Source organism: Sebastes umbrosus, chromosome 13 (assembly GCF_015220745.1).
Source record: "Sebastes umbrosus isolate fSebUmb1 chromosome 13, fSebUmb1.pri, whole genome shotgun sequence".
NCBI classification, from domain to species: domain Eukaryota; kingdom Metazoa; phylum Chordata; class Actinopteri; order Perciformes; family Sebastidae; genus Sebastes; species Sebastes umbrosus.
The window spans coordinates 11,312,541-11,339,211 of record NC_051281.1 but is presented as its reverse complement, the minus strand read 5'-3'; the positions used below and the strand labels follow the sequence as shown (position 1 = coordinate 11,339,211).

At 39.3% G+C, this 26,671-nt stretch overlaps 1 protein-coding gene across 4 annotated transcripts in view; it reads right to left on the bottom strand.

The window, feature by feature from the left end:
• The window catches only part of LOC119500239 (E3 ubiquitin-protein ligase SH3RF3-like), a 102,610-nt gene that overhangs the window by 35,410 nt on the left and 40,529 nt on the right, over positions 1–26,671 (bottom strand). For all 4 annotated transcript variants that reach the window (XM_037789879.1, XM_037789880.1, XM_037789882.1 and 1 more), the window contains exon 3: positions 3,451–3,726. In XM_037789879.1, coding sequence (XP_037645807.1) covers positions 3,451–3,726 — 276 coding nt within the window. The remainder of the gene's footprint in view (positions 1–3,450; positions 3,727–26,671) is intronic.

Here is a 26,671-nt window from a genome sequence, read left to right as displayed (position 1 = left end):
TTCTTACAAACAGTCCCTTTAACTCTTATGAGTTTTGGGCTATTAAGGCCATTTTTGAAGTTTTGAGTTACATGATTTTGAGTTGAAAATATTTTAGTTGACTTAATAAGAATTTTATTTTAACTGCAAACACTAGGTACAAGTAGCATGTATTCCAAATATTTTGGCTTTAAAAACATTTCACTTTTATGTTCGTCAACTTATAAAATTCAAGGCATTCAGTTGCTTTGATTTTTTTTGGAGTTCTGTTAACTTATTGGGATTTACAGTGTAGTTTTTTCTGCTACCTGGTACCTTGATGTATGATCTCCTCTGAAATGATCAACTGAACCCTTACAATATGTGGCTAAAAGTTTCCTCATCATTTTTATTTGCCTCTATTGAATTCTTCAGCCAAGGAATGATGAAAAAAATGGTGTTCTTGCATGTTGTAGCCCATTGACTACAGATTGTGCGTACAAGTGTTTTTAGATTGATAGGCAGCTACTGGTTTCACTTCATTTCAGTTGCCTTCATTTTTATTGTATAATATTCTCAGCAATATTATATTCGACACACATGGAAACATATTCCCACCACACACCCACAGACTTCATCATGAAAGAGTTTTTCCCTCTGTTGCTCCTCTCCTCACATGAATACAAAGGTCTTGGTTAGACCATTAGGGATGGCAGTGATAATGCTGGTAAAAGACTGTTGTGTATTAGTCATACTGAGTAATTACCTCTCACATGAGAAAACAATATCACAAATTCTGGTTTCTGCATGACAACACGCATACAGCGCGCCACAGGAGCAGGCGTCTCTGTGTGAGTGCATGGCTTTGTGTAATCTTCAATCATTAATCTGTTGATTAGTTTAGCCCTAAAACGCAAAATAATGTGAACTTTGAATGTCTCGTCATTATCTGTTAATCCGGATGTAGAGCGCAGTGTGTTCGAGACGAGGTAGCTACTGTATGAGTATGCTTCGCATTGCTGTGATCAGTCGTGAAACACCTACGGTGAAGAGTACAGTACACTGTAATTTAATAATCTTTCTCACTCCGCAGACACACATTACAATGCAGAGACAGAGTGGATGTGCCGAGCGTTCAGTCCTCGTACAAATGAGTCTGTGTAACAGCAGGAACAAAATGATAAGCTTTGAGGAACAGAACAATACGCAGAATATAAATGACTGTTTATATCAAACCTGACCTGGATACATACTTCTGAAGGACTGAGTGTCTTCTCTCATCTTGTCCGTCCCTTTCAAAGTATTTTTGTGATCCTTTAACAAATGGGGATGATTTTGGACCCACTCCGAAATGACTCATGGAATACCCAAATTCGAATTGTATAGACTCATTGTCAAAAATAGAAAGAGACCCAGTCCAGAAGGGACCTGAAGACAGTCAGACTCAAGGATAATTAGTCCAAATCCTAAATGCGATCAACTATAACAAATCCAAATATAGACACCAGTACTGGCAGGAGCATGAGACTCTACTAATTAACAAGCTGGTCAGAAAGAGCAGACATACATGCCATCTTTCTTGCACTTCCCAGTTCATGCTTTACATCTCCTGTCAAAAAACTCATTTTTCTCCTGCAGTGATAATGACGCACTACGCTTTGCCAAGATCCCTGCCAGTATTAGACACTTGGCACACAGACCTGGGACCAACAAGACCCTACCCTACACAATTAGATTTAATATAATTAAATATAAAAACTTGGGTTCTGGGTTGAGGTCTTGCTTCTCTAAGAACCAAGAGGACACATAAAGACATCTAGATGGAGGTTCCATGCTGACTACAGTGAAAATATATTATTCAGGGCTGTCAAAGTTAACGCGTTAATAACGTATTAACGCAAATTTGTTTTAATGACACTAACTTCTTTAACGCATTAACGCAACTTGCGGTTTTTAATTAACCTCTTAAAAATCTGACGGGCCGCCCTATTATTATTATTACTCTGATATCAGATGTCCCACCAGAGAAATGATCACTTCACTTCACTTTAATGGCCAGTACACAGAGTCAGTAGTACAACATGTACAGCAGGCAGACGTAATGTATTAAACAATAAGTAATAATCACAATATTCCTAGATGGACAGCAAAGAGCTGCATGTGTCCTTCTAGTGTGAGAAAGCGTTATACTCAAAGGATTCTTATGCTGCCTTGAGGAGCTATAATATTGCAAGTATGGAACAGTAAATCAACTGTGTAGTTTTTGAGTTTCATGGTTTTAAATGCTGTTTAAGGGACTTTTCCATCTAAAAAAAAGCTTGTTTCTTCTTCCAACTTCTTGGCAAATAAATGGACGAATTTGAAATCTAGCACAAAATATCATTTGCCAGCCCCTTCATTCCAAAAATATTTGTGTCGGTTGTAAAAATGTCTTACGTCAAATTCTTATGGTCAGAATAGCCTTTGCAGGCAGCAGCTGCTACTGTATCTTATCTTCTCCATTGCAATACCTCATATCAGAAACACTGACTTTCCTACTCTTTTTTTTTATACACTAAATTGTTTTATCTGTTTTATTTTAAACATGATGATTTATTTTTGCTGTCTTGGTGAAGCACTTTGTAACTTGGATTTTGAAAAGGGCTTTTTAAACAAAGATCATTATTATTATTATTATTATTATTATTATTATTATTATTATTATAGAGCTGATGATCATTTTACCAATACACTTTTTTTTAATCAAAAGCAGTGTAAATTGTTAAAACAAGGCACACTAAAGCCAGCCAACTCATTTCATGCCAAGAAGTGTATAAGCCTCTGCGACCTTACCACAAAAAAGACAGGCGTGTTGAGATTTTAAACACTTAGAAGTATTTCAGCTGACCATAGGACTGTCTGGTGAAGCTTGTGTTCATGCAACAATACAGACACACTTGTCAATAAGACATACATTACCACCTTATGGCAAACAACCACACAAATGACTGTGTCAGTGAAAAGTGGTACTATTTTTATACCAACAGATTTGGTCTGTTTTAGTTTTTAACTCTCCTTTCTTTGGATGTGAAAGCTGATCACATTATCTTATTTACAAAATACTGTAGAACAAATGGAGGACAATCAAAATATGGAGTAAAAGGTGAAAACTGCAGTTCCTTTTAGAAGAAGGCCCCATGCAGAGCATGCACTTTTGATCCTGTTTGAAGTTCCTCTGGTTTACATTCAGAGAACCAATCTGAAGAGTCAGCAGTGATAAATTATTAGTGTCCTACAAAGAACCACCCTGGTTTAACACTACAGATAAGTGCTTTCTTCTACTACGGTATTTATGCTGCTGTAAATTCAGCCATCCCTCTAATCTCTCTCCACTGATACAGCCATGCAGCCTGCCCATGTTACACATTATTATATTAGTTCTGTGTCTGATATAAAAACAGTGTCCTCAGGTGAGTGTGTGTGTACAGCGTGTGTACAGTGTGTGTGTGTTACCTTGCTGAAGGCCAGACAGTCTTTATCCTGGTCTTTATCTTTGACCTCAAAGTCGTACAGTGCTTTGCCCTGGGGTGGAGTTTGGCTCAGGGGACGCAGCAACTGGATGTAACTAGCGGGCAAGAAACCATGGCAACCGTTGAGCTCGCCGTGGTACCAGTTGTCGTCCACCTTGCGTCGCAGGATGATGATGTCACCCTTTGAAAATTGGAGATCGCCCGGTTCTTTTCCTTCGTAGGAGTAGAGGGCTTTACCGCAAGGCAGCGCTGGGATATTCTGAAAAACACACACATTACAAACATACACTTACTGTACAAGCAAAGCACTTACATGCATCAAACCAAAGCAGTAAATATGTCCTTATGCTCATTACAATGGTGCAGAGCAACATGTTGTTCCATATAGGGCAAACATTTGTTTCCGTTTCTTTGTCTGACCTAAAGTGACGGAGAGATTCAGATCTGAATTTTGATCTATCTGATACATCTAAAATCCTCCAATCTTTAATCCTGGTGACCCAAGATAAATCAGAGTGGTCACAAGATGTTCGAAAGGATAAAAAAGAAAAAAAACCCATTTCTGTTCCACAAAATTCAATATTTTTTATGACCTTTCAGTATTTTTTATGTGTTTGTATCTCTTCAGGGCTCTTAAAATCCCTAAAATGAAACAATCTGACACCTACAAAATCATTCTCTTATCTGCACTAAGACCATTATCTGTGTGAGTCTCATATCTGCCATAACCTGTGTGATTAGGGGTCACAACATAAGCCCAAAAGGGTTAGGAACCACTAGGTTAGAGCACACACATGCTGCTGTTTTAGACACTTTTGTACATCAGTGGGCAGAGCAGATTACCTGCCAGTTATCTTACCCTACACCAGAAAACAGGGTTTCATGAGAAGAGGATGCTCTTTCGCAGTTCACTCCCACATAGCGATTAACATAAAAGGTTAGGTGACAGGTGTATTTTTGCACAAAAATCTTGCACAGAGCGGCATTAAGTGTAAGCATGTTGAGGCCTCTGCAGAGGATTAAAAGCACTGCTGTCAAGTAGTAGTGCCACTGTGTTGAAATGATGCCAGATACCTCGCAAGCCTTGGGATTGACAATTTCCTGAATTTACCGTGAACTGCAGTTTCATTATATTCTTCCTATTACAGTAAGGAGCTGCGCCTTTTGTGCCATGTCTGGAACAAATCAGTTTCAAGTCTGTTATGTAACAACAACAAATATGTTGGGTCTATCTGCATTGTTCCCTTTTCTTTTCATTTTTACATTTGTGGTGCCTCATATTTCAAGGATGGTACAATGAGACCGTGACACCTGCAGTGATCAGTAAATTAATTTGGAGAAGAAGAAAAAGAAAGCCAGAAGGGCAAACTGGTTCTGAACAGTGGAAAATCCAATATGGTGCAAACTATTGACCCTAGAGACAAATTTGTAGAGCACGGATAGTTAGGTATGTGCTCCAAGTTTCATTTTATCCCCCCCAGCAGTATGTGAGATATGACTGGTTATTAAAATGTTTGCCAGGTAATTGCTGCTCCCACCTTGGGCCAAACACTGTAATTTTGAAAATGCCAGAGCAGTGTGATGCATCACTCCCTGGACTTTCATCAAAATCAGGTCTGTGGTGTCTCGCTTATCACATGTGAAGGACACTGACCCATTTACCGTGCACAAAGTGATGCTTTTTGTGATGCAATATATATGCCTAGAAAATGATTGAGATGTTGCATTGAACTCATGGATGTATAAAGAGAACTGGATACAGCGTCAGAGGCAAGGTCCCGTTCATTCCTATGAGAGTTGCTCAGTGGTGCATGAAGCCAAAATGGCTCGACTGCCGAGTGATAAAGTACCCGGATCATCCGGCGATCTTCCGCATCCATTGGGTCCATTGAGCAAGCACACTAGCGTTTTCCTTTAACTCCACCAACCCAGCCCTTGGTCCAGCCTCGGTCACGGTCTCATTCGTGTTAACGGAGGAAGGAAAATAACTCTGGATTCGGCTATCAGTGCATTTTACAACTTTTAGGACCTAATTATTTAAATAAGGGCTATTCAATTGTTCATACCGGTACTACTACTTCAAAAAAAAAATACTCGCTGAGTTACGGACGTCTCTTTCCCAACGTAAGTCATTTTGGGCCCAATAGCATCACGTAACGGACACAGACGTTGTAATACCACCGTTTGGCCACTACAAAAATTTGCTTCAAAACCCAGCGCTCTTCCTGGGGGCTTGACTGAACTTGACTGTTCGCTAAATCCCTCCTTGAACAGCAACTGTCCAATCATAGCTTAGCAACTGTAAGGCATAGCAGGCCTGTCAAGCTTTGTACTATATGCCCACATGTAGAAGCAGTATGCATGGAGATCTAACTGCAATTGTTAGCATGTCCAGCTAACTAACTTGGATCCTACTTTAGTAACCAGCAGACTGAGGAGCAGATCATTAACTAACTAGGTTACATTAGTTTGTGTGGTTACGAGTTACATTAAAATCTGTTTGTGACTAGCACTTTCCTTTTCTTTTTTTTTTTAAACATTGGCAACTCTGTCCTGCTTTCCATTGGATTTACAGATTGAAGTTTACACTCCAGCAAAGAAAGCTTGAAAAGCGTAGCAACAGTACCTGAGGGGATTAGGGTGTCAATTAAGAGTTAAATTGGAACAGGTCAATCATATTAGATGTGGTGTGATAAGATGTTTCCAAATAAAAGGCCCTAATATAGTTTTTAACCTGCAGATGACACAAAAGCTAAATTAATATACAACCAGTGACACATAGAGATTCATCACACACCTATATTCACATTCTCCACCACACACACCCAAACAAACAAACACCGCAGCGTTCAGCACACTCTTAATATACTGAACATGTTCTTGAAGGAGACAGGTATTAAAAGGGAGTTTATCTTAAAGAAGATCCAGGTAAACAAACAGCGGCGTGTAACAGAAGAATGCATGAAAGAAAAACAACTTCTTTTCTTCCCAGAGAAAGTGTTTACAATAACAAACTATACACACATCCACACACACACACTCTTTTTATACGCTCACTTACAGGCTGATTCTCCCCAGACGCTACGCTGAAGAGAACAGCCAGAGGCTCCACTGCATGACTGTACTGAGATCAGTGGTGACGCAATACGAGGAAACACACACTTGTCATTTTGTCTCGTATCCGGATAAAATCTAGATGCAACTCAATACACTAAGCCACAAACAGTATATGTGTCTCCGCTGTCAGCCTTCCACCAGTCCAGCGGGTGGTGGTCATGTACCTGGAGCTGTTCGGAAGCTGCCAAAAATGCCAGAGAATAACTTTAGCACTTTCACAGTATGGTGACAACAATTAACAGTTAGCAATATAAGCTAACACGTGAACAATCATCCAGAAACTAACACACTATTGACTATGAGCAAGACACAAGTTTTATCGTCTTCGTTGGCTCTAACTTACACCGCTCCCTCACCCACGCAGATCAGTGCTCTCTCATCAATGCTCCTTCCATGGACTACTTCCCCTGACGTAGTTACACTGAGGAGAAGTCAAGATTACGTACTTGTCATGGAGAGACATATGCATTTCCACCTTTTCAACATCTGGCCAGAGTGAGTCACAAGTCACCTCAAAAGCACCTCCCAAAGTGGTTTGAGTAATTTGATTCCGATATGTCTTGGATGCATTTACACTTTTTTGAGATCAGATAGTTCTCTGATTCGTCCAAGACGCATGAAGTGACTAAGTGTAAATAGGTTCATTGTTGAACATCTCATTTTAAAACCATCAATCTGCTGCTATAATGGCCTCCATTCTTCTGGCTGCAGGCTTTTGGCACAAGATTTTGACACCTGGCTGCATGGATTTGCTCCCACTCATCCGCAAGAGTGAGGTCAGGCACTGATGTTGGGCGATAAGGCTGAAGGCATTGTTCCAAATCATCCCAAAGGTGTTGGGGTACAGGTCAGGGCTTTGTGCAGTCAAGTTCTTCTGCACTTAACTCGGAAAACCATTTCTTTATGGACCTGACTTTGCGCACGGGGTCATTGTCATATTTAAACAAAGGGCTTTCCACAAACTGTTGCCACAAAGTTGGAAGCACACTATTGTTTAACATTAAGATTTGCCTTAATTAAAACAAAGGAGCCTAGCCCGAACCATGAGAAACAGCCCTGGGCCAAAAATATATGAACAGGTGTGTCCAAATAGCATATAATAACTATATATTTGCAAGTATAACCATACAGTGTATAAAACACTGTGATGTTAACACATTTATATTAAAGTTTTTGGCAATTTGTTGAAGCTGAGTGAGCAGTACAAAGTGTACGCTTGTATTTGGACATGAACACCCCAGAGGCAGCAGTGTGTGTGTGAGAAAGAAAGAAAGAGTGAGTAAAAAGAGGTAAGGGGAAGAAAAAACAGAGGTGAAGGAGTAGAAAAGGGAGAGAATAAGAAAATATACAGCAGAGGAAATGAAGAGAGAGAGACAAACAGACAGACAGACAGGAGAGAAGCAAACATGTGACTATGGTCTGCGGTTCGATCCTTGGCAACCCTGTGTCATAAAAATCATGTTTACTACAAATTTGTTATCCTAATTACATTGTGGTAAGACCAGAGGGCTACCTCCCGGTCTGAAAAGTGAAGCAATGTATGACATCACGGTGACTACAGCCACTTCTTATATACAGTGAAGAATGTGCTATATTTTTGTACCACACCGAAGTCGATGGGAGGGTGTCGAGGTGGATAGCATCTTGTCTTCCCTCTCACTTTTAATCCCTCTTTGTTTCTCTTCCCCTAGGCCAACAGGCTGGGATGACCTCCTAGAGGCTGCTGGAGGGCCTCATCAGGCAACTGCTGGGTTGGCTGCTTGGCGCCGGGAGGAAGGAGGTCGCTGCGCTCTCTGCCGAGGGCATCAGCTAATGCTAGGGGCAGGCTGCTGTCTCTCTCTTCATTGAGCCTGGGACAGGAGGGTCAAGCTGCAAGGAGGCCTACATTTTTAAAATGAAAAGATCCCACCTGAATCTAAACAGAGGGCCAATTCCATTATTTGATGTTGTATTATTCCAGATATTCCTGGAGATACAAAATCCATCACAAGAGATCTGTCTTGGAAGTAACTGAAACGCACCATAATGTAGTCTGAACATCAGTCACTGCAAGAAAGTTTTCCTCTAACTCTCATTTATTCTTCCAACAGGAAAAACTTAATGTGCACCTCCACTGGTATCACTCCCCAAAGTACATACACGTTTACTTTATGACAATCGGTAGATACCTTCAGCTTTCAAGTTGCAAATGGAAACATTCTCCTTCTTCTAGGTTAAAATGTAAATTATTCCTACAAGACGTTTAGACACCTTAGTGTGATGTCGGCTCCTCAAATAAAATAAAACAAGACACTATTAGACCTTGAATGTCAAGAAAAAAAAGACACTGTAAGACTTCAAAGACGTGCTAGAACGAAGAATGTACCTTTCCACTTTCCTTTCTCTTCACCCTCACTCTTTTCTTCTCTCCCTCTTTGCTGTAGCTACTTGAGTGACTATGGCAGTGTTGGTGCTTTGCTTAGTGTCTTTATAGCATTGTAAAGGCCCTTTAACACATGCACTTTACTCCGTAAATGTTCTGGCAAGTTTACGTGTTTGCATCATGTTTGGAAAGGACCCAGAGTGACTGTAAAATTCACTCAGAAAATTTGCCAAGAGCTGGTAACATTTCTGTAACTTTCACGGCTAAACTGAGAACAAAAAAAGGGAATTTTTTTTTTTTTTTGTAGGTCTTCGTCAGGACACTACAATGATCAAAACATGTAGACTTTTTTAATGATTTATCCACTATAATAAAGACTTTTTAATATTTCCTTCCTCGTTTCCACTTCGGAGTGCCTGGATTGCCTTCGTGTTTTATACATAATAATATATTTATATACTGTATGGATATAGTTGTGCATCTTGTGCCACCTTCTTCAGACAGCAGTGTAATACATTTAGCATTTAATCATCATTTATATGCACATGGAAATGAAATCCATTAAATAAACCATTCTATAAATGAAATACTGTGGATAAACCAATTCCAGCTGCAATTTTGTAGAAGAGATATTTTCTAAAGCTGTCTTATCCTTGAATATTTTCTTTTCGTTGCAGAGCAGGGTAAAAAATAAAAATCCACCGTAGAAAATTCCTTTCTACAGATACAACAACACAATCAAAGTTTTCAGCTTCAATCTAACTTTGTACTGCATGACAATCCAGGAAAAACTGCTTCACCTTCTGAATCAACAGAAATTAAAATGAAAGCCAAAACGTATCTATGTCTTGTTCATTTTAACGGTGGCGCTGTATGTCAGGCTGTGTCAAATAGGCAACATAATTCTATCATAAATGAATGATTGAGGAGACAATTAATCGTTGCATTGTGTAGACACAGATTGGATATGTAGTTGGGGTGCTGAGGCGATAATTAGCCATTTGCCTGCAAGTTTTAAATCCATCACTGGAGCAGGCTGTGAGATAACACTCTTCTTTGTTGGTGTCATTACTTTCAAACTCACCAATGTCTTCCTGCTGTGCTGCCACCATAGTGAGAAGAGAAACGAATCTATCCAGAACAGTCATTTCATGTGTGAAAGAAGAGGAAATTGTGTGAATGGCAAAGACCAAGTCAGGATTGTTGTATCCTACATGTGTGAAAAGGGGTTTTTGGTGTTGTACCTGTCAGTGGCACAATATTACAAAAACACACGCAGACACACACACACACACACACACACACACACACACACTTATTCAGAGTGCACTCTCACCCCTGTGGTGCAGTAATTAGTGTTTGTGGGTTTCTGTAATGGACAGAAGGAGTGTGTGTGTGTGTGTCTGTGTGACAGAGTGTGTATGTCCTCTGCCCTTAGGGATATACACACAAACACACGAGTCCCTCCATCAACCACGACTGAGACTCCCATCTGTTCATGTCTCTCAGTGTGTGTGTGTCTGCTGCAGCCATAAGGTACAAGGAGGTGACTTGTCCAACATGGGACTGACTGCTCCATTCAACAAGGCCCCTATGACACACACACACACACACACACACACACACAAAGGTTGCCCATGTGTGGTTGATGGATCGACGAGTCGGTCGCTGTGGGCATCTGACAACGACTGGGTTTTTCAAATAATCCGCGTTTCGGTACCAGTGGAGAAATGTAGTTACAAGTTATTTTGCAGATTCAGATTAATACCCAGCAATACATAAACTTTATATATTTTCATTACTTTTAAAGTGATGAAAATTAGCTCCATATTTACCAGCTGCAACTTTGAAGTGATGTACACATTGATGCATCAATAATTATAATCTAGTAATATAATATACTGTATGTGATGTGATGCAAAATGAGTACTTTTACTTTTTGTACTAGTATATTTTGATGATAATACTTTTGTACTTGTGTACAATTTTGAATGCAGGACATTTACTGTACTTATAACAGAGTATTTTCAAACTGTAGTATTGCTACTTTAACTTAAGTACAATATCTGAGTACTTCTTATGACTGTTAAGTACTGATATCAAAACTAGGAATGCCCCCTCTTAGTCGATTAGTCGACAAATGGGTTGTTTTGGTTTGAGTCGACTAAGATTTCTTTAGGCCATTACTCATTTTTTATGCTTTTTTCATGCTGAATTACTTATTTTCAAGAAACTTAAGAGCACATCTCTGGTAAACGCAAGATTTTAAGTGGTGCTTTTGTGTCATTCTTTGTGGAGAAACTCAGTTTTACATAATTTACAGGTCGATAAAATAAACTAATCAATGTCGTCAAGTGTTAGTTGTCCTCTTTGGTCGAGGACAGCCCGAACCAAAACGGATACTTTTTGGATAACTTGAGGAATATAACCATGTTTTTAAAAAAGAAGGCCAATGGTTTTGAAAGTTAATTTAAAAAAAAAAATTGTGATTTAAATCAGGAACTAGATTTATTCATTCTGAACTTATCTTTATTTCATACCAAGTCCATAATCATATCAGCCTAAAGTAAAAATTCAAAGTATTAATGGTATGTTCTCACCTTTCATCATATCTTGAGCTATAATTAAAACTGCATCATCTGTATTGTCACATTGTTCTCCAGAATACCTCTAACACCTTTAAATGGTTTCTCACTTATGTACTGTATATATATATATATGTATATATATATATATGAGTGTTAAAACAGACAGTGAGCTGGCTTTGCCATTTTAGGTTGAAGCATATAGCATAGGTGTTTTCTGATGCTTGAGCAAAAGTGTTAAAGACATGAGGCACCACAATGACTTATGAACTAGGAGAGGAGATAAAATAGAGACACAATTTGAATTTACTTTGGTTCTCCTGGTTACATCAACATAGACTCACAGGTATGAACATACGTCACCCAACAGATGCACACAAAGAGCTGGTAAAGCTCTGTTTTTATGGACCCGTAACAAGATAATACAGACTTCAGGCGCATATACACGCACACACACCCTTATAATAGGATTAGAGTCTGTATGCCACACACTCACACTCACGCTGGGCTTATTAAATCAATAATTAACAGCCACCCTCGGCTCTGTGTACGTGAGAGTCAACGACAAGCAGTTTCTTCTGCTGGAACAACTCACTGCAACATCCGCATCTCTTATCCATGTCGATCTACCGTGACACCACTTACTTTGTGTATTCATCTATTATATCAGACTGTCAGAAGAAACAGGAAACCCAAGAGTACATGTGTATTACTAGTGATGACTTCAACTGATGCTGCTGGTAGTGGTGGCTCCTTGAGGCCAATATTGATAGCATTTCAGACTGAAAGGTTTGTTTTTATTATAGAAAAGCCTCTGACACACACAGTTCAGACTTTGACTGTTCAAAACTGAAGCACTTTTTTGAAGTAGTTAGGGTTACTGGTAGCTACATTATGAAAAGTGTTGAGTGAAATAACAGTGTTAGGTCAAACACATGCAAGACTGAAAAGCCTTTTCTATTAAAAATTTGTAAGACTTGGGAGACTTTTCCCTCTCAAATGTAAAATAATGTCATAAATAGATGTGCAAAAAGTTTGCTTTGCCACTGTAACAACTTCCCCATTAGGTCACTTTGTTTTTGTATCACTACTATAGTCAGACAAATGCCACTTTAAGATACTGAATAAATAAAGTGAACTGAAAATCCCAAATTACAATTTAATACAAAAAGCCACTTTGTGCCTAATATAAGGTAGCAGTTGTCAAGTAGACTCATTTCTTTTGAACGGACCACATTTTAAACAACCTTTTACAGTGTACGGCACCATACCCTGTCTTGTTATAGTAATTTTATCTGTTTCTATTTGCTGTTGTTAAATGCCATGTCATCTTCAGCAGTGTAAAGCACAACACTTCATCTACATATTTAGGTTCTCTTGAGGATTCTTTCAAATATTCTGTTTGAATAAATTTTGCTGAATACGCCAAAGTAACTATAGCATTAAATTTAATAACACAGCGTTAGGTCTAATAAGGACATTAAGTTAACTTGACAACTCCCTCCTTAGCTGAGACAATTGCTGGTGTTGCACTGCACTTTGGGAACTTAGAGTTAATAATGTCACCCATGAGAGCCTTTATGTAGCTACTGCATATCCCCTGTGGCCCCCATTATAAAGACAAAAGCATTGATGCGTGGATTTTATTTACCTAATGTTACTTAGAGACAGTAATTCAAAGCAGTATTCAACAAAATATTAATATGACTACCGAAGGAAGGATTAATTACAGTATATAACAACCAGGTTAAAACACATGTGCTTGAATAATGCTGCTCCATTCACTTATCATAGTGTTGTTTTCAAATATAGGCTACAAATATACTGTAGGCTGTTGTGCCTGCACTCATTTTTGTTTATCTGGCAACAAAAGCTAACAAGCTGATATTTTTAGCCACACTAGCAGTCTGTCAATCAGCCTGTCAATCTTTACACCACTTTCCAGACGGAAATATCTCAACAACTATTGGATGCACTGCTAAGAAACTTTGAACAGATGCCCACGGTGCACAAGAGGATGAATCCTGCTGAATTTAAGTACAACCTCAAAGAGCAGCTAGCATGGCTGTAGATGCTTAGTCTTATTAAAACATATTACTGATACAAATACTAAAAAGTATTCAAAGTGATAGCTCTTTAAAGCAGAATAGTGCTTTAGCTTTTAAATTGATATCAACTGCACAAAATGTAACTGGATATTGACACCAATAGGTACAATATTCCCAAATTTACTGTATGTTACTGTACATGGCTGATATGAGGGGAAATGACACTCATATTATAAGTGGGGAACAAAAGAATGTCTTATATCTGATGCTTGTTAAAGTTTGCCTCATGAACCTGATGGGCTGAAAGCCTCACAAGAATTGTCTGATCTCCCTTACTGAAAGCAATTTCCCTCAGGGGTGTGGCTGCCTTGCAATATCAATGGCCATCAATAGCTGTAGTGTGTGAACTTAACTATATCAACTGTGCATAGCTTAGCTACAGCATATAAACTTAGCTGGAGAAAACATATACTACACTACATGTGACCTCATCCACAGCAAACCTCTTCCAACTTTTTTGCCATATCAATTCCATGATCTGCTCATTACAATTTAGAGACCAAGGCTCTGGGTTAAAAATATGTACGTATATATACGACCTAGACTATAGGCTATTAATGGGAAACATTGGCTTAGTCATGGAAAATTAAAACTGTGTGAGTTTTCCTTATGTATCAAACAGCAAACAAGTTGTAGCATGTTTGATGTAATCAGCCGATATTGCCCGTCCTGTGATGTGACTCATGCACACATCGCAATATCGATGCTGAAACGATATATCGTGCAGCCCTAGCGGAAACACACTTGGGAGAACTGGTCCATTACACGTACAACCAGCAGAAATGCACCAATGACTACTAGGTTATTGCTTTTCCCTTGACCTCCACTAAAACACTAAACACTTCCTCTAGACACTTGACATTACGTTGCCTTCAGGCCGTGTCACTCTAGCTGCTCCAAAGGTCACAAGAGCAAGTGTCTGGACCAGAGGTCACATTCATAAACGTGTGCACAGATTCTCAAAAACAGAAATCTGCTTATGCTCAAACTGCTTTATAAACCATCTGCAGACTAACCTATTACAACTATACATGGTTAATAAAATGGCTGCTGTGAACAACACAGATATAAATCTATTTATTTATTTGTAAGGGAGAATGGAGAACACTGTGAATCAAAAGGAGAAACTTCATGGAGTGTGAAATGGAGGTGGCTGTTGTTGAGGTTGAGGCTATATTGGAGAAGATTGAGGCTTTATTGCTTGGTGGCTATAGCGCTGGTGTGACCAATAAGAGAAAATTTGTTGAGTGGCACATCCCAGCCACAGTAAATACTCCTGACTCAGACCAAGCCTTTCATTTTGTCCGTTGTCTATTTCTCTGTATTCAGTCTTTGTATATATCTCTGTTATATCTGTGAAGGCATTATTTCATTTTCCTAATTGGAAAAAAAAAATAAAAAAAAATAAAATAACGAGAGCTGAGCTATTCTAGAAATAAGGTGGTTTTCAAATCCGAATTGACGCCATGAAGCACGATGCTTTGATTTGGCACACTGCGCTGTAGTTTCCTCTGGTGGGGTCAGGAGTCATTGGAGCTCCCTGCCCTTAACAAGTGTCTAACTGCTATAACTGGAAACTGCCTCGTCGTTGGTGTTGCTCCTCAGAGGGAAGGAGACACAGAGCTGACGGTGGATGAAGCTGCTGCAGTGAACCAGATAAACTGGCTGTTCCTCAAGCGTGAAGCGTGCACCACACACTACATAGCTTCTGAAACAAACATTGTTTAGCCCTGGATATCAAGAAGACAAATTGTTATTGAGCAAAATTAACTATAGGGTTTATTTCACTGCTTTGCCAACAGAAACATTTCAATGTTAATCATCTACATCTGCCTACACAGACCAGGAAACGGCTTACGTTGCACTTGAGCTCTGCAATCTTAACCGTGACCTGAAGCATCATTTTAGGCTTCAAGTCTACAGAGAGCAGAAGTGAAACCAGAACTACCGGGTTCTGTTCCAGAGGTAAGAAAACCTCATTAAAATTAAAATTGTTAAAAACATGTGGTCTTGTGTTTTACACTGTGGCACAAGGTGAGTCACCCAAATACCAAACTAGCAGATGAAGAAACAAAGAAGCTCTGAGATTCTTCTCTTCGCCAAATTCGTGTTGCACTTTGCACAAAAACAGAGCCCAATATAACTGTGAGAGAGTTGCATACACGTCCCTGAGGCTCCCTTATTTGTGTCTACACAGTATTAATATAGTGTTGTAAAAAATATCAAAGTATGGATACATAGGCATAATGAATATCTGAAATGGTTTCAATACTCATTTTCCACAGTATCGATACACGGGTACTAGCTGCGCTCTCTGCTCTCTATTCTCTCCGACAGCGAGTTGACACACACACCACTATTTATTTTTTAATAAAAACAGTCTTAATGTATGTCTTTAATGTTGTGACAATTTTTCCCCATGGTATCGAAAATGATATCGAATATCAATATTTTTCAAAGTACTGTATAGAAGTTAGAAATTCCAGCATTGTGACTAGTTACACTAGTTCACAAATTAAGCCAGAAATTAATTGGACGTGGATATTATTTCAATATGTGAAAAAAATGGAAAGAAATAAACAAATAAACTACAATACAACTACAAAGTATTACCACACACCTGTATAGTAGTGTAAATTGGAATATATTTGTTAACTTCTTGACATACTTATTATTACAGAAACAGCATTAATTACTCAATAAAACTGCTAGGGCTGCCCCCTCTTATGGTACATGTCCACAGGCTCCGTCCTTTCCACGCTTCCCATTCATTGTCTATCTAAGCAGCCATGCAATGCTTTCTGGTAGTGTGGCGGCGCGATTCGAGAAACGGACTGCCATATTGCCCGCTCTTCATTTGCATAAAGTTGAGGTCCGGGCTACTTAATGCAAATCAGGGGCGTCCGGCATAACTCGCCGCCTCTGGAAACTCTCTAGAAACATTTAAACTAAACGTTGTCAATCTAAAATAAAGACAGATTCAGCAACTGCATGGCATATTTCTTGCATAAAAGGTTTTCAGAAACAAATTTCGGGTAGCTATTTACATGATATAAGAGAAGAACGTTTCCAAATGAGCCACCATGTTGGTTCCGGTTTGAAAGCTGGGAGCAGCAGCCTACGAGGGAAAGCGTTCATCCAATCAGTTGCCTGGTGTCTAGTGGCAGCCCATCAAGCGTCCAACCCTGGGAAGCGAGGCAATCCCTCTCGATTAAAAACGCCCCTGTGGACACGTACCATTTGTCAATCAGTCCATTAAGTGGTGCCTTTAAAGTGACTAAATCAATTAATCAATTAGTCGACAAACTCGAGTGTTAGTCGACTAAAAATTTCTTTGTTCAAGGACAGCCCTAAAAACAGCAGAGAAATATTCATCCTAATTCCAATACACTATATTGGCATTACAGTAATGTGTGAACCGTCTGTTGAAACTCAATTTGTGAGGTTTCACTTCAAAGGCAACATTTGCATACTGTGTAGAGGATGTGCAGGAGCTTCAGGTTAAGTGAGCTTTGAAGGAAATTGAAGGAATTAAAGGGACTAAATGGTCTTGTTTGGAGTACTGGAACACATTCAGTATCCTGGATTCACTCATCTGTCAACTCTATTGCTCGGCAACACTAACATTCCCACGGCAAGCCAGCGTTTATGTGAGGGATGGTGGATGGAACAGGATGTTCCACTCCGCTCATATCCCCATCCATTTCTCCAGCACCGAACCATTTTCTGTCCCCTGTAGTCCATCTATTCACCTCCCTGCAGACACACTCACTCTCTCTCTTTAACTGTGATTACTCTGCTCGCTCCTCTCTTGCTCACCCGTCCTTGGAGGGGCACTGGGCCATTACAACTTTTTTCCTCAAGGAGTGTGTGTGTGTGTGTGTGTGAGAGAGAGAGAGAGTTTGTGTATGTGTGTGTGGTAATAGCATAGTAAATCTGCAGAGGTCTTTTTCCACTCTGCTCTGAGAGCGGCATTCTGTCTTGCTGTGCTGTTTTATTGGAGCAGACACTCAAGTACAACACAAACACACACACACATTCATGCACAGATCGAAAGGTATTACCTGTATGTTAAGATGATGTTAATGTACTGCGTTTTTATTAAATAATTTAAGTCAAACTGAAGAAAGAAGATCATACACACACACACTTCCCAGAGTTGTTGTGGTGGAATTAGTAAATACAAATATGCTGTTTTCATTCGAGCATACAAAATGTTATATATATGTTATAAATATGTCAGCATGCAACCACACTCATGCAAACATCAGCACATCCACACACACACACACAGACACACACTGTCTGGCAGTAATTCGGTGCACTATTGATTCACTTTCCATCTATAATTCATGATACAACACACACCTCAGGTGAAGTGGAAACACACATACACTGGCAGTTTCTGAGAAGTAGGAAGCCGAGAAACACAACACCACTCACTGTGTATAAACTTAGACACACACACACTCACCAGTACACGCATACACAAGTCTAGCCGGGAGCTACCAGGAGTTCATTCATCTCAACCTTGTCTTCACCTCTCCATCACTCCCTAGTTCCTCCTCCTCCATGTCTCCTCTCTTTCTTCACCCTCTCAGCACATCACTCCAACTTAGAGAAGGTGCCGCGCTACTTCCCTACTCTCCTCTCACTCATCCTCCTCTTTTCCCTCCCTTCCTCTTCTTAATCTAAAGGAAAGCTTGTGGAGTGTCCAAAATGAAAACAGGTTAATCCTTCGGGAAGGCGCGCAGTAAAATATCACGGAAATCTGCCTTTTAGATGTTGATATTAAAAGAAACTTATAAAGATTATACCAAATGTTTTGCAGAGTGTCCACTAGTCATCGAGATATCTCTGGAGTAAACAGTCGGACAGACTGATGCGCTGGAGGATATAAACCTACTTAGGCTCTAATAGGCAACAAATAGGCTAATAGGAAAGAGACAGAAAGAAAGTCATACCCGATATCATGCCAAAGTGTGTAATAGACCCGCCTGTCCACCAGAGGATAGCTTGTCAGTTTCACATTAAGTTCTCGCAGAGACGTGAATATTACTCGCCTTTATTAACATGCAGTACCAGCAGGGGGTTACAAAGCCACTCATTTAAGATTAGGCAACAAAACCACTTAGTAGATTAAGGGAAAACGTCATGATTGGGCTTAAAATAAGTACGGAAACTAAGTAAAAAACACACGGAAACAACGTAATATCAGTAGGGAAAACACATGACAAACGTCACGTGACAACTGTCACTACAAAACACGTCACAAACGTCACTAACGTATCTTGCAAAACAAAACAACGGTCTAAAACACGAGTCTCACACTTGAAAGTCCTGTCTTTGTTTGACCCATCCATTTCCCCACCTGCCCGTGGTCTTTTTCACTTTATATAATACATAACTTGCTCTGAAATTAGACTTCCGTCACTACACAACACGTGACAAACATCACGGGACAACCGTCACTACAAAACACTGCGCCTTCATGCAGGCGTGTAATATCCACGTCTTGGCGACCCAAAACGTGACATTTCTTCCAGTGGACAGGTGAGCCTGCTTTGCCGGGAGACTGTGCTGGAAAGTCAGACATTAATAAAGATGTGACCAATACACTATGAAATTAACATGAAATACATAAATGTACTCCCACATGTGAATATTATTGTTAATTTCTCCTGCAGAAACAAAGTGAAACTACCTACCAGAGAGCAACAGTCAACAACAGCATAACAACTATTAATTAAAAATCACTCACAGTTTGACATATCAGCAGCACACTGACACACTTTCTCTTTTAGTACCATATGGCAACAGCCACTTCACAGAGTGTGTTTGTTTTCATTGAAATTACTGGGTCAGTGAAGCAGCGTGAACACTGAACTCAGCAATCAGTATAAATCATGTGTGTGTTGTTGCTCTTGCTCACAGTTGGAAAGTTTCAGTGAGGGTAGGGTAGTGTGTTATACTATGTTAGGGGCGGTGGGATATGAACAACATGGCAATATATTTGATACTTCCTCTTGTGATACTTCAATGATTGATCAGGCTGGGAATCAACCCTCAGTACTCTCTGAATATAGACAAAATTGTGTCTGGAGCACTGAGTATTAAAGAGGACCTATTATGCTTTTGTGTTTTCCCTTTCCTTTAGTGTGTTACATAGTTTTTTCTGCATATAAAAGGTCTGCAAAGTTACAAAGCCCAAAGTCAACGCCAAAGGGAGTTACTCTCCCCCACAGAAACACTGCTCCTGAACTGCCTGAAACACCTGTTCTGTCCTTTCTTCTTGCCTGCCTAGCAGCTAGTTTGGCACACCCTCAAACAAAGAGAGTATACATACATACATATAATACTTGCCCACTGCCCCGACCTTCGTTTTGCTTTTTTTTTTTAAATAGAAATAAAACCTACTTAGTTCATTTTTGCGTATCAGTGCTGTGTTATCAATATATAGTTGGACGACGGACGCTACAAACTGAAAGTGAAAGTGTCTGCTCTGCACGGAGTCTCAGGTCAGAGAAGCAGGAGTCAGATTTCACACACACGGGACGAGAGAGAGTTGACAGACGAGACGATGGCGGAGGATTTGGTGTCAAAGCGAAAAGCAAAAGCGCCTATTTGCCAATATTTCAGATTTAAACCCAATGCTATAAGGGAACCATAGCGTTAATGAGAAAATCCCAATATGGGGGACCAAGCAGTCACAGCCGGTGTGCATGGTGCAGCGGCACCAAGTGCAAACATACAGCCCCACAGCGAAAGCTCGAACAGAGAGGCCAGACACAGCCATCCAACGTTAAAGATCAAAGTAAGCGCTCTGCATATATTGAGCATCATCTTTTCTTGTAAAATGTTCGGTGCAATCTGTAACACCAGTGTTGTCACAGAGGGTGAAAAGAGGTGCTGTAGCACAGCCGGTATGAGAAAAGTAAAGCATTTTTGAACATTAAAGCATATAAACAAGTTCGAGTAGAAACCAAAAATACATGTGTGCACCTGAAAATTACTATAACAGATCCTCTTTAAAGACCGTTGAGTACTGGTTCTCAAACTTCTTTACTTATTCAAATAAAGATCGACAAATGCACAAAGTCAGATCTGCACTAACAACACTAGTTTTCTTACTTGACAACATCGTGAGTTTTTTCATAGAGATGTACAAGTCTAATATGATTATTACTAATTACAATACTAATCCTATTAACACCTCCCGTAGCTTGGTAAGAAGGTTTTTCCCCTTGAACTCTCATAGGAATAATTAAATTAGAAAATGTATTATTTATATTGGAGATATCAAATAATTCTTACATTCCCCCCAAATATACTTGAGCTAAATGTGTTCCTGCATGCCTGTACTTTGACACCATCAATAGGTTCAGCTGTGTTACCCTGAAATTCACAGCGCACTATACTGCACTGTAACATCTCTATACTGTGTATATATACTGCTGAGTGCTTCTAATTTTACTTGACAAAAATCCTTTTCGCAGACACTCACATAAAGTATCCACAGTACAGATTGACACATATACACGTTACATAACAGGGTATGTTTTTAAATTATGAAAATGTGCGTCTGATCCTACAAAGAACCGCAAAGGAACACAGAATAACTGCTGCACCCTCTGAGAGCCGAGACAACCTGTCGAACTGAATTATAATTGTTCGAGCACATGCACACACGCAAATTCAGAGTTATCTTTAATCTGCCCTCAGACGTTTGTACAATGTCATATAAACTTTCATCTTCACATTGAATATTCTTTGTGAATATCATCCATGATGTACTCTCATGACTTAACGTCAGGCTGCCTGCATTGAGGGTATTTGACTGAGTGAACGACTGAGACAGAGGCAATGACAGAGAGAGAGAAACAGGGCGCAAGATGGGAAGGAGTAACGACAGCAAGCTTTAGTACAGAAAGCTCGGGGATCGCATGCATATTCATAAGACTCATTTCCATCTGAGCTGTGAGAGAATGCGTGGCTATGTAGAAAAAAAAGAAAACAACACATACACATACAGCAGAGCTTGTTAAATATGCAAGCTGTTCAGTGCCAGTGGAGTTGTGAAAAGGATGGATGTCTTACCTGATTGAGTATCCAAAGTGTCGAAGCAGGAGGTATCAAGGAAGGCAGGGAGGGAGGAAAGAAGGGGAGAGAAGAATTAATATACTGACAAAATGAATCCTTAATAAGTCCTAAAATTGAATGTAACTTATAATGTTTTAACAGCACATGTTGCAATGACTACATGGTGACTGCATACATTATAATAACTGGAAAAAAATGTGATAAAGGCCTGTAATACAAACATAAAGTTACACACTTGGAGAACTCTTACAGTGAATTACACAGATAGATAGTATTCAATATCTTATCACATTAAGCTACACCGATGCTATTACATCATTAAACAAATCCGGCAGCTGATTAAATGATGCAATAACCAACATGAAACATGACATGCCACCTCATGGGGCTCATTTTCATCTCATGTGTGGCTACAAAACATGCAGTTTGACATGTTTTTTTCAACATATTAAGTCATTTAATGGCCGAGGCTTTTTTAAGTGAAACAGGCAGCAGTTTGAAGTTCATGATTTGTCATTTTGATTAATGTTTTTGTTCCCTTTGAAACAATAAAACGACAGGGGAAGATGACATAATGATGACATAGATGAAATAATAATGTTACAATAACACAAATCTTATGGCATCATCGTGAGCCACACACTGAAGGAAGTGTCAAGATAAGTCAAAAAATGTCACTGTGACAATGAATCTGTACCAAACACTGCAATTTATCTGAACCGTATACAGAAAAATAGTATCATAGTATTCTGGAAATGCATTTTTTTCCCATTACTTATATTTCTCTGACAGCAACAACAGAAATAAAATGGGCAATATTTATGTTTCCAATAAACTGTCAGGCTTTTAGTGACTTTGGTCCTGAAAGAAATATATATATTGAAGATAAACCAATCTGAAAAAAATGGATCCATTGTTCAGAGCTCATTATCTGTTCACATTCAGTTACAATCCAGCATTAAGGACACCAGAGGCTTCATAGATTTGGCGTTTTAAACATGTTATTTTACAGTGTGGTCTTGTTGTGACAAGCAGTGCTCAGAATATGCTTCATGTAAGTGAAAGTGAAGAGAAAAAAAAGAGTAAAAACACATTTTAGACCTGTCCATCTAATTTCAACTCTGACCTTTCAACAAAACAGAGTGCGTTTCTTGTCTCGGGGTCAGAGGTGTGGCAGGAAGAGGTGGTAAACCTTGTTAGTCTCCTCCGTCATTACCACCCAGGGCTCCCGCTGCGCTTTCATAACGAAGCTGCTCTTTTCTGAAGCCTCTCGCTGTGATATAAGTAACTGCCCACGTACTGCAAAAATGCTCGAGAACTGACTCAATTACTCACAGCTAGAAAGTTTAAATGTGTGTGTGCAGGGCTTAAGGTTTGTAGAAGATTTCTAACAGCGTAAATTCAGCCCTTGGGAAAGAGTAATAGAGGAAAATTAACTATGAGGAGAGAAAGAGATGCAGGGGGCAGGTGAGGTTGCTAGGGGTGACAGGTTGTCATGGATGTGCCCTTTCTATTGGTCCCCTCCCCTCTTTATACCCCTGTTACTGTGGCGACGGGGGGCCTTGAGTGACAGATGGTTGCTGAGGCGTGTCGGCGGTTGTTAAGAGTACTAAATGTGTCAATCACAGTCACAGATATAAAGAGCTTAAAGGATATACGCATGGCCAAAAGAAACACAAACCACAGCGAGTTTAAGGGTAGGATATGGACCTAAATACATTTGACATAGTCTCAAGGTTTTAAGTAAGTTAAGTATGTAAGATTTCACGTGTTCTGCAAAAGGGATTCATTAGAAGGTATTTATGTCACTCGCAAGAGTTAAAAGAACTTGTTTCATGTGTGACATGTTTCATTGGATAGGCTTCAGCACCCTGCAAATTCTGATTTATTCATCACAGGTATGTAAGATACTGTTACAGTTCATCAAAGCAGCTTAGGAAACTTATTTTGTATATTTCTTCATGAATCAGACTTACAGTAAATGTATCGGAGGCAATTTTAAAACCATACTCTAGTATTATGCAACTCCGTCTCCTAAAAACATGTTTGTATATAACTAATTAGTATTATATAAATGGATAACATGGATAAAGAGTAAACGTACCACTCGGTGATTTGGTTTAAATTGTTATCATGATGCTAAAATAATACTCCACCAATTTAGCATTGCATGCCTGACATTGTCACAGGACATTGCTAACATTATTCTATAGCATTGCCTTTTTATTCCATGCATTCTTTTACCTTATCAAAACCAACAGAGTCTGAGATTCGGTTGTGTTATGCTTGAAGTAGCTAATGTAGCCTCAAGTAAGCTCACTTCTTTCTAACTTTGTACTAATTTTTTTTTTTTATCACATATACAACCTGTAAACTGATTTTGATATGTTAAATCAGTGGAGTTCCTCTTTAATAACAATATTTTTCGATATTGATTTATCACAATATGGCAAATCCAAGCAAAATCCGATTCAAAATAATAAAACTAATGTTTGAATCAATGAACTGAATTCCACAGTTATGCATGACATGAAATGCCTCCCATGTGTAACACTTAAATAACTAAATTCGTTAGGTTTTAACTACAATTTGCTCAGAACTGATCATTTGGACAGACATTTGTAGAACAACATGATATTATGATCACATCATCATGATATGATTCCACTGAGAGTCGATAAACAATCATTTTGAATTGTCTCTCAGCTCTACTGCCAATGCAAAACTACTGACTGTATCTGCAAAATGTTCACTCTCAATATATTTAATTGGATTGAACAAAAAAAACATGTTTCCTCCCAGATAAATGTGGCAAAGCAAATTAGTATTACATAAACACTGTGTGATGTGATCATGTTGAACTACATACTCTGCACTGGAATGTGGATAAAATGAATACCGAACACTGCTCAAGGATGTTGCCCTTCTGTGAATTCTCTCTTTCTGTTACTTTCTTTTCCCAAGAACTCCTAGTTAGGCCAGAGAGATAGAGAGACATAAGTGATAGTGACACATCCGACCATTCAGATAAGGTTAAAGTAGACTGAACTCTCTGTCCATTGAACGGTCTGGACATCTGACAGAGATGGTTTAAAACGAAAGAACACAGACGGATATAACAGATGAACATGGCCTGACTCTGAATACTAACTCTACAGTCTAATGTAAAAGTCTAACCTTGAGTGCTACATCCTGAGCTACACCACATTAATCTGATCAGCACAGTATTGCAGAGAGAAAGATGTCAACCAAGAGTCTCACTGTCTCAGGCTACATCCACACTAATGGGCTGTCAATCGATTAAAATATTTAATTGCATGACCGTCCATAGCTAGTCGTGATTAATTGCAAATTAATTGCACATTTTTTATCCATTCAAAATGTACCTTAAAGGGATATTTGTCTAAGTATTTAATACTCTTATTAACATGGGTGTGGACAAATATGATTGCTTTATGCAAATGTATGTACATATTTATTATTGGAAATCAATTAACAACACAAAACAGTGACACATATTGTCTAGGTAGCCTCACAGGTACTGCATTTAGCATAAAAGAATATGCTCATAACATGGCAAACTGCAGCCCAACAGGCAACAACAGCAGTCAGTGAGCTGACTTGACTATATAAAGTGGGCATGTCTGTAAAGGGGAGACTCGTGGGTACCCATAGAACCCATTTTCATTCACATATCTTGAGGTCAGAAGTCAAGGGACCCCTTAACGTCCATCACATCAAGCTAGTATGACATGGTTGATACCAATGGATTCCTTAAGTTTTCTAGTTTCATATGATACCAGTATCTTCACTCAAACTGAGCCTGCTAAATGTCGCAAATTGCATTAATACGTTAAAGGAATTAGTGGCGTTAAAACAAATTTGCGTTATTATCTCGTTAACTTTGACAGCCCTATTTAAAACACATAACTTTTGCTACATTTATGCCTAGCGTCCACACGACTCCGGCTTTTTAGAAACCCTAAAACTGAGATGTTTGAAAACGCTGCTGCTGATGCCGTTTAAGTTTGAAAAACTCCGGGCTTGTGTTTTAGTCTGGACGGGCTGAACACACTGCAGAGTCATACACACAGAGGCACACACCCACACACAACAATGCACACACAGACCACTCAAAAGCATGTGCACACATGCATGAGCCCTGTAGTCAAAGGGAGCAAAAACTGAGGTTCTTCCCAGAGGCTCTCCACTGAGTACTTGTTGAAAAGGAGATTCCTCCACCATGATGTCAGTCCTTCACACAGTGCACCCAATGGTACACACACACACACACACACACGATTGCATTGACAACAAGATGATTGGAGAGGGAAGCTGTTGGCAATGACCAATTAGCACATGCAATGACGGCGGTGTCTATCTTTTCTATCCTTCCTCTTCCAAACACCTCCTCCCTGTATGTCTCTATCATTACATCCACCACCTCCGTCTAACTCCACCTGGCATATTTCCCTCTCTATCACACGTCACATATCTCACTCTTCCTGTCTCCCTCTGCCTATCTTCCTTCCTTCCTGCTCTGTTTCATCCTGTTGCTCCGGGGTGTTATTTTTCTGATTTGTCTCCGGTCGTTTCTCAATTTTCAGTCTCACTTCGCTTTAAAGCTGATTTATTGACAACACAAACAAAGGCATTTGATAAGAAAGTGAAAGCAAATACAGCCAGAATCAACAACTATGACACAGTAATGTTGGGTCAAATAATAATCATACAGTGATGACTAATACAGTGCTTGTGTCTTTCACCTCTAATATGATGGATATGATGCATTTTATGATACTCTAGAATGAATCACTGCTACACTGGCTGGCCGCAGAAAAGCCCTCAGGCTGCACTTTTTGATCAAAGTGCATAGAGTATGAATATTTTTCTTTATCCTGCCGACTTTCAAAAGTGCTGTCTGCTTCCTGT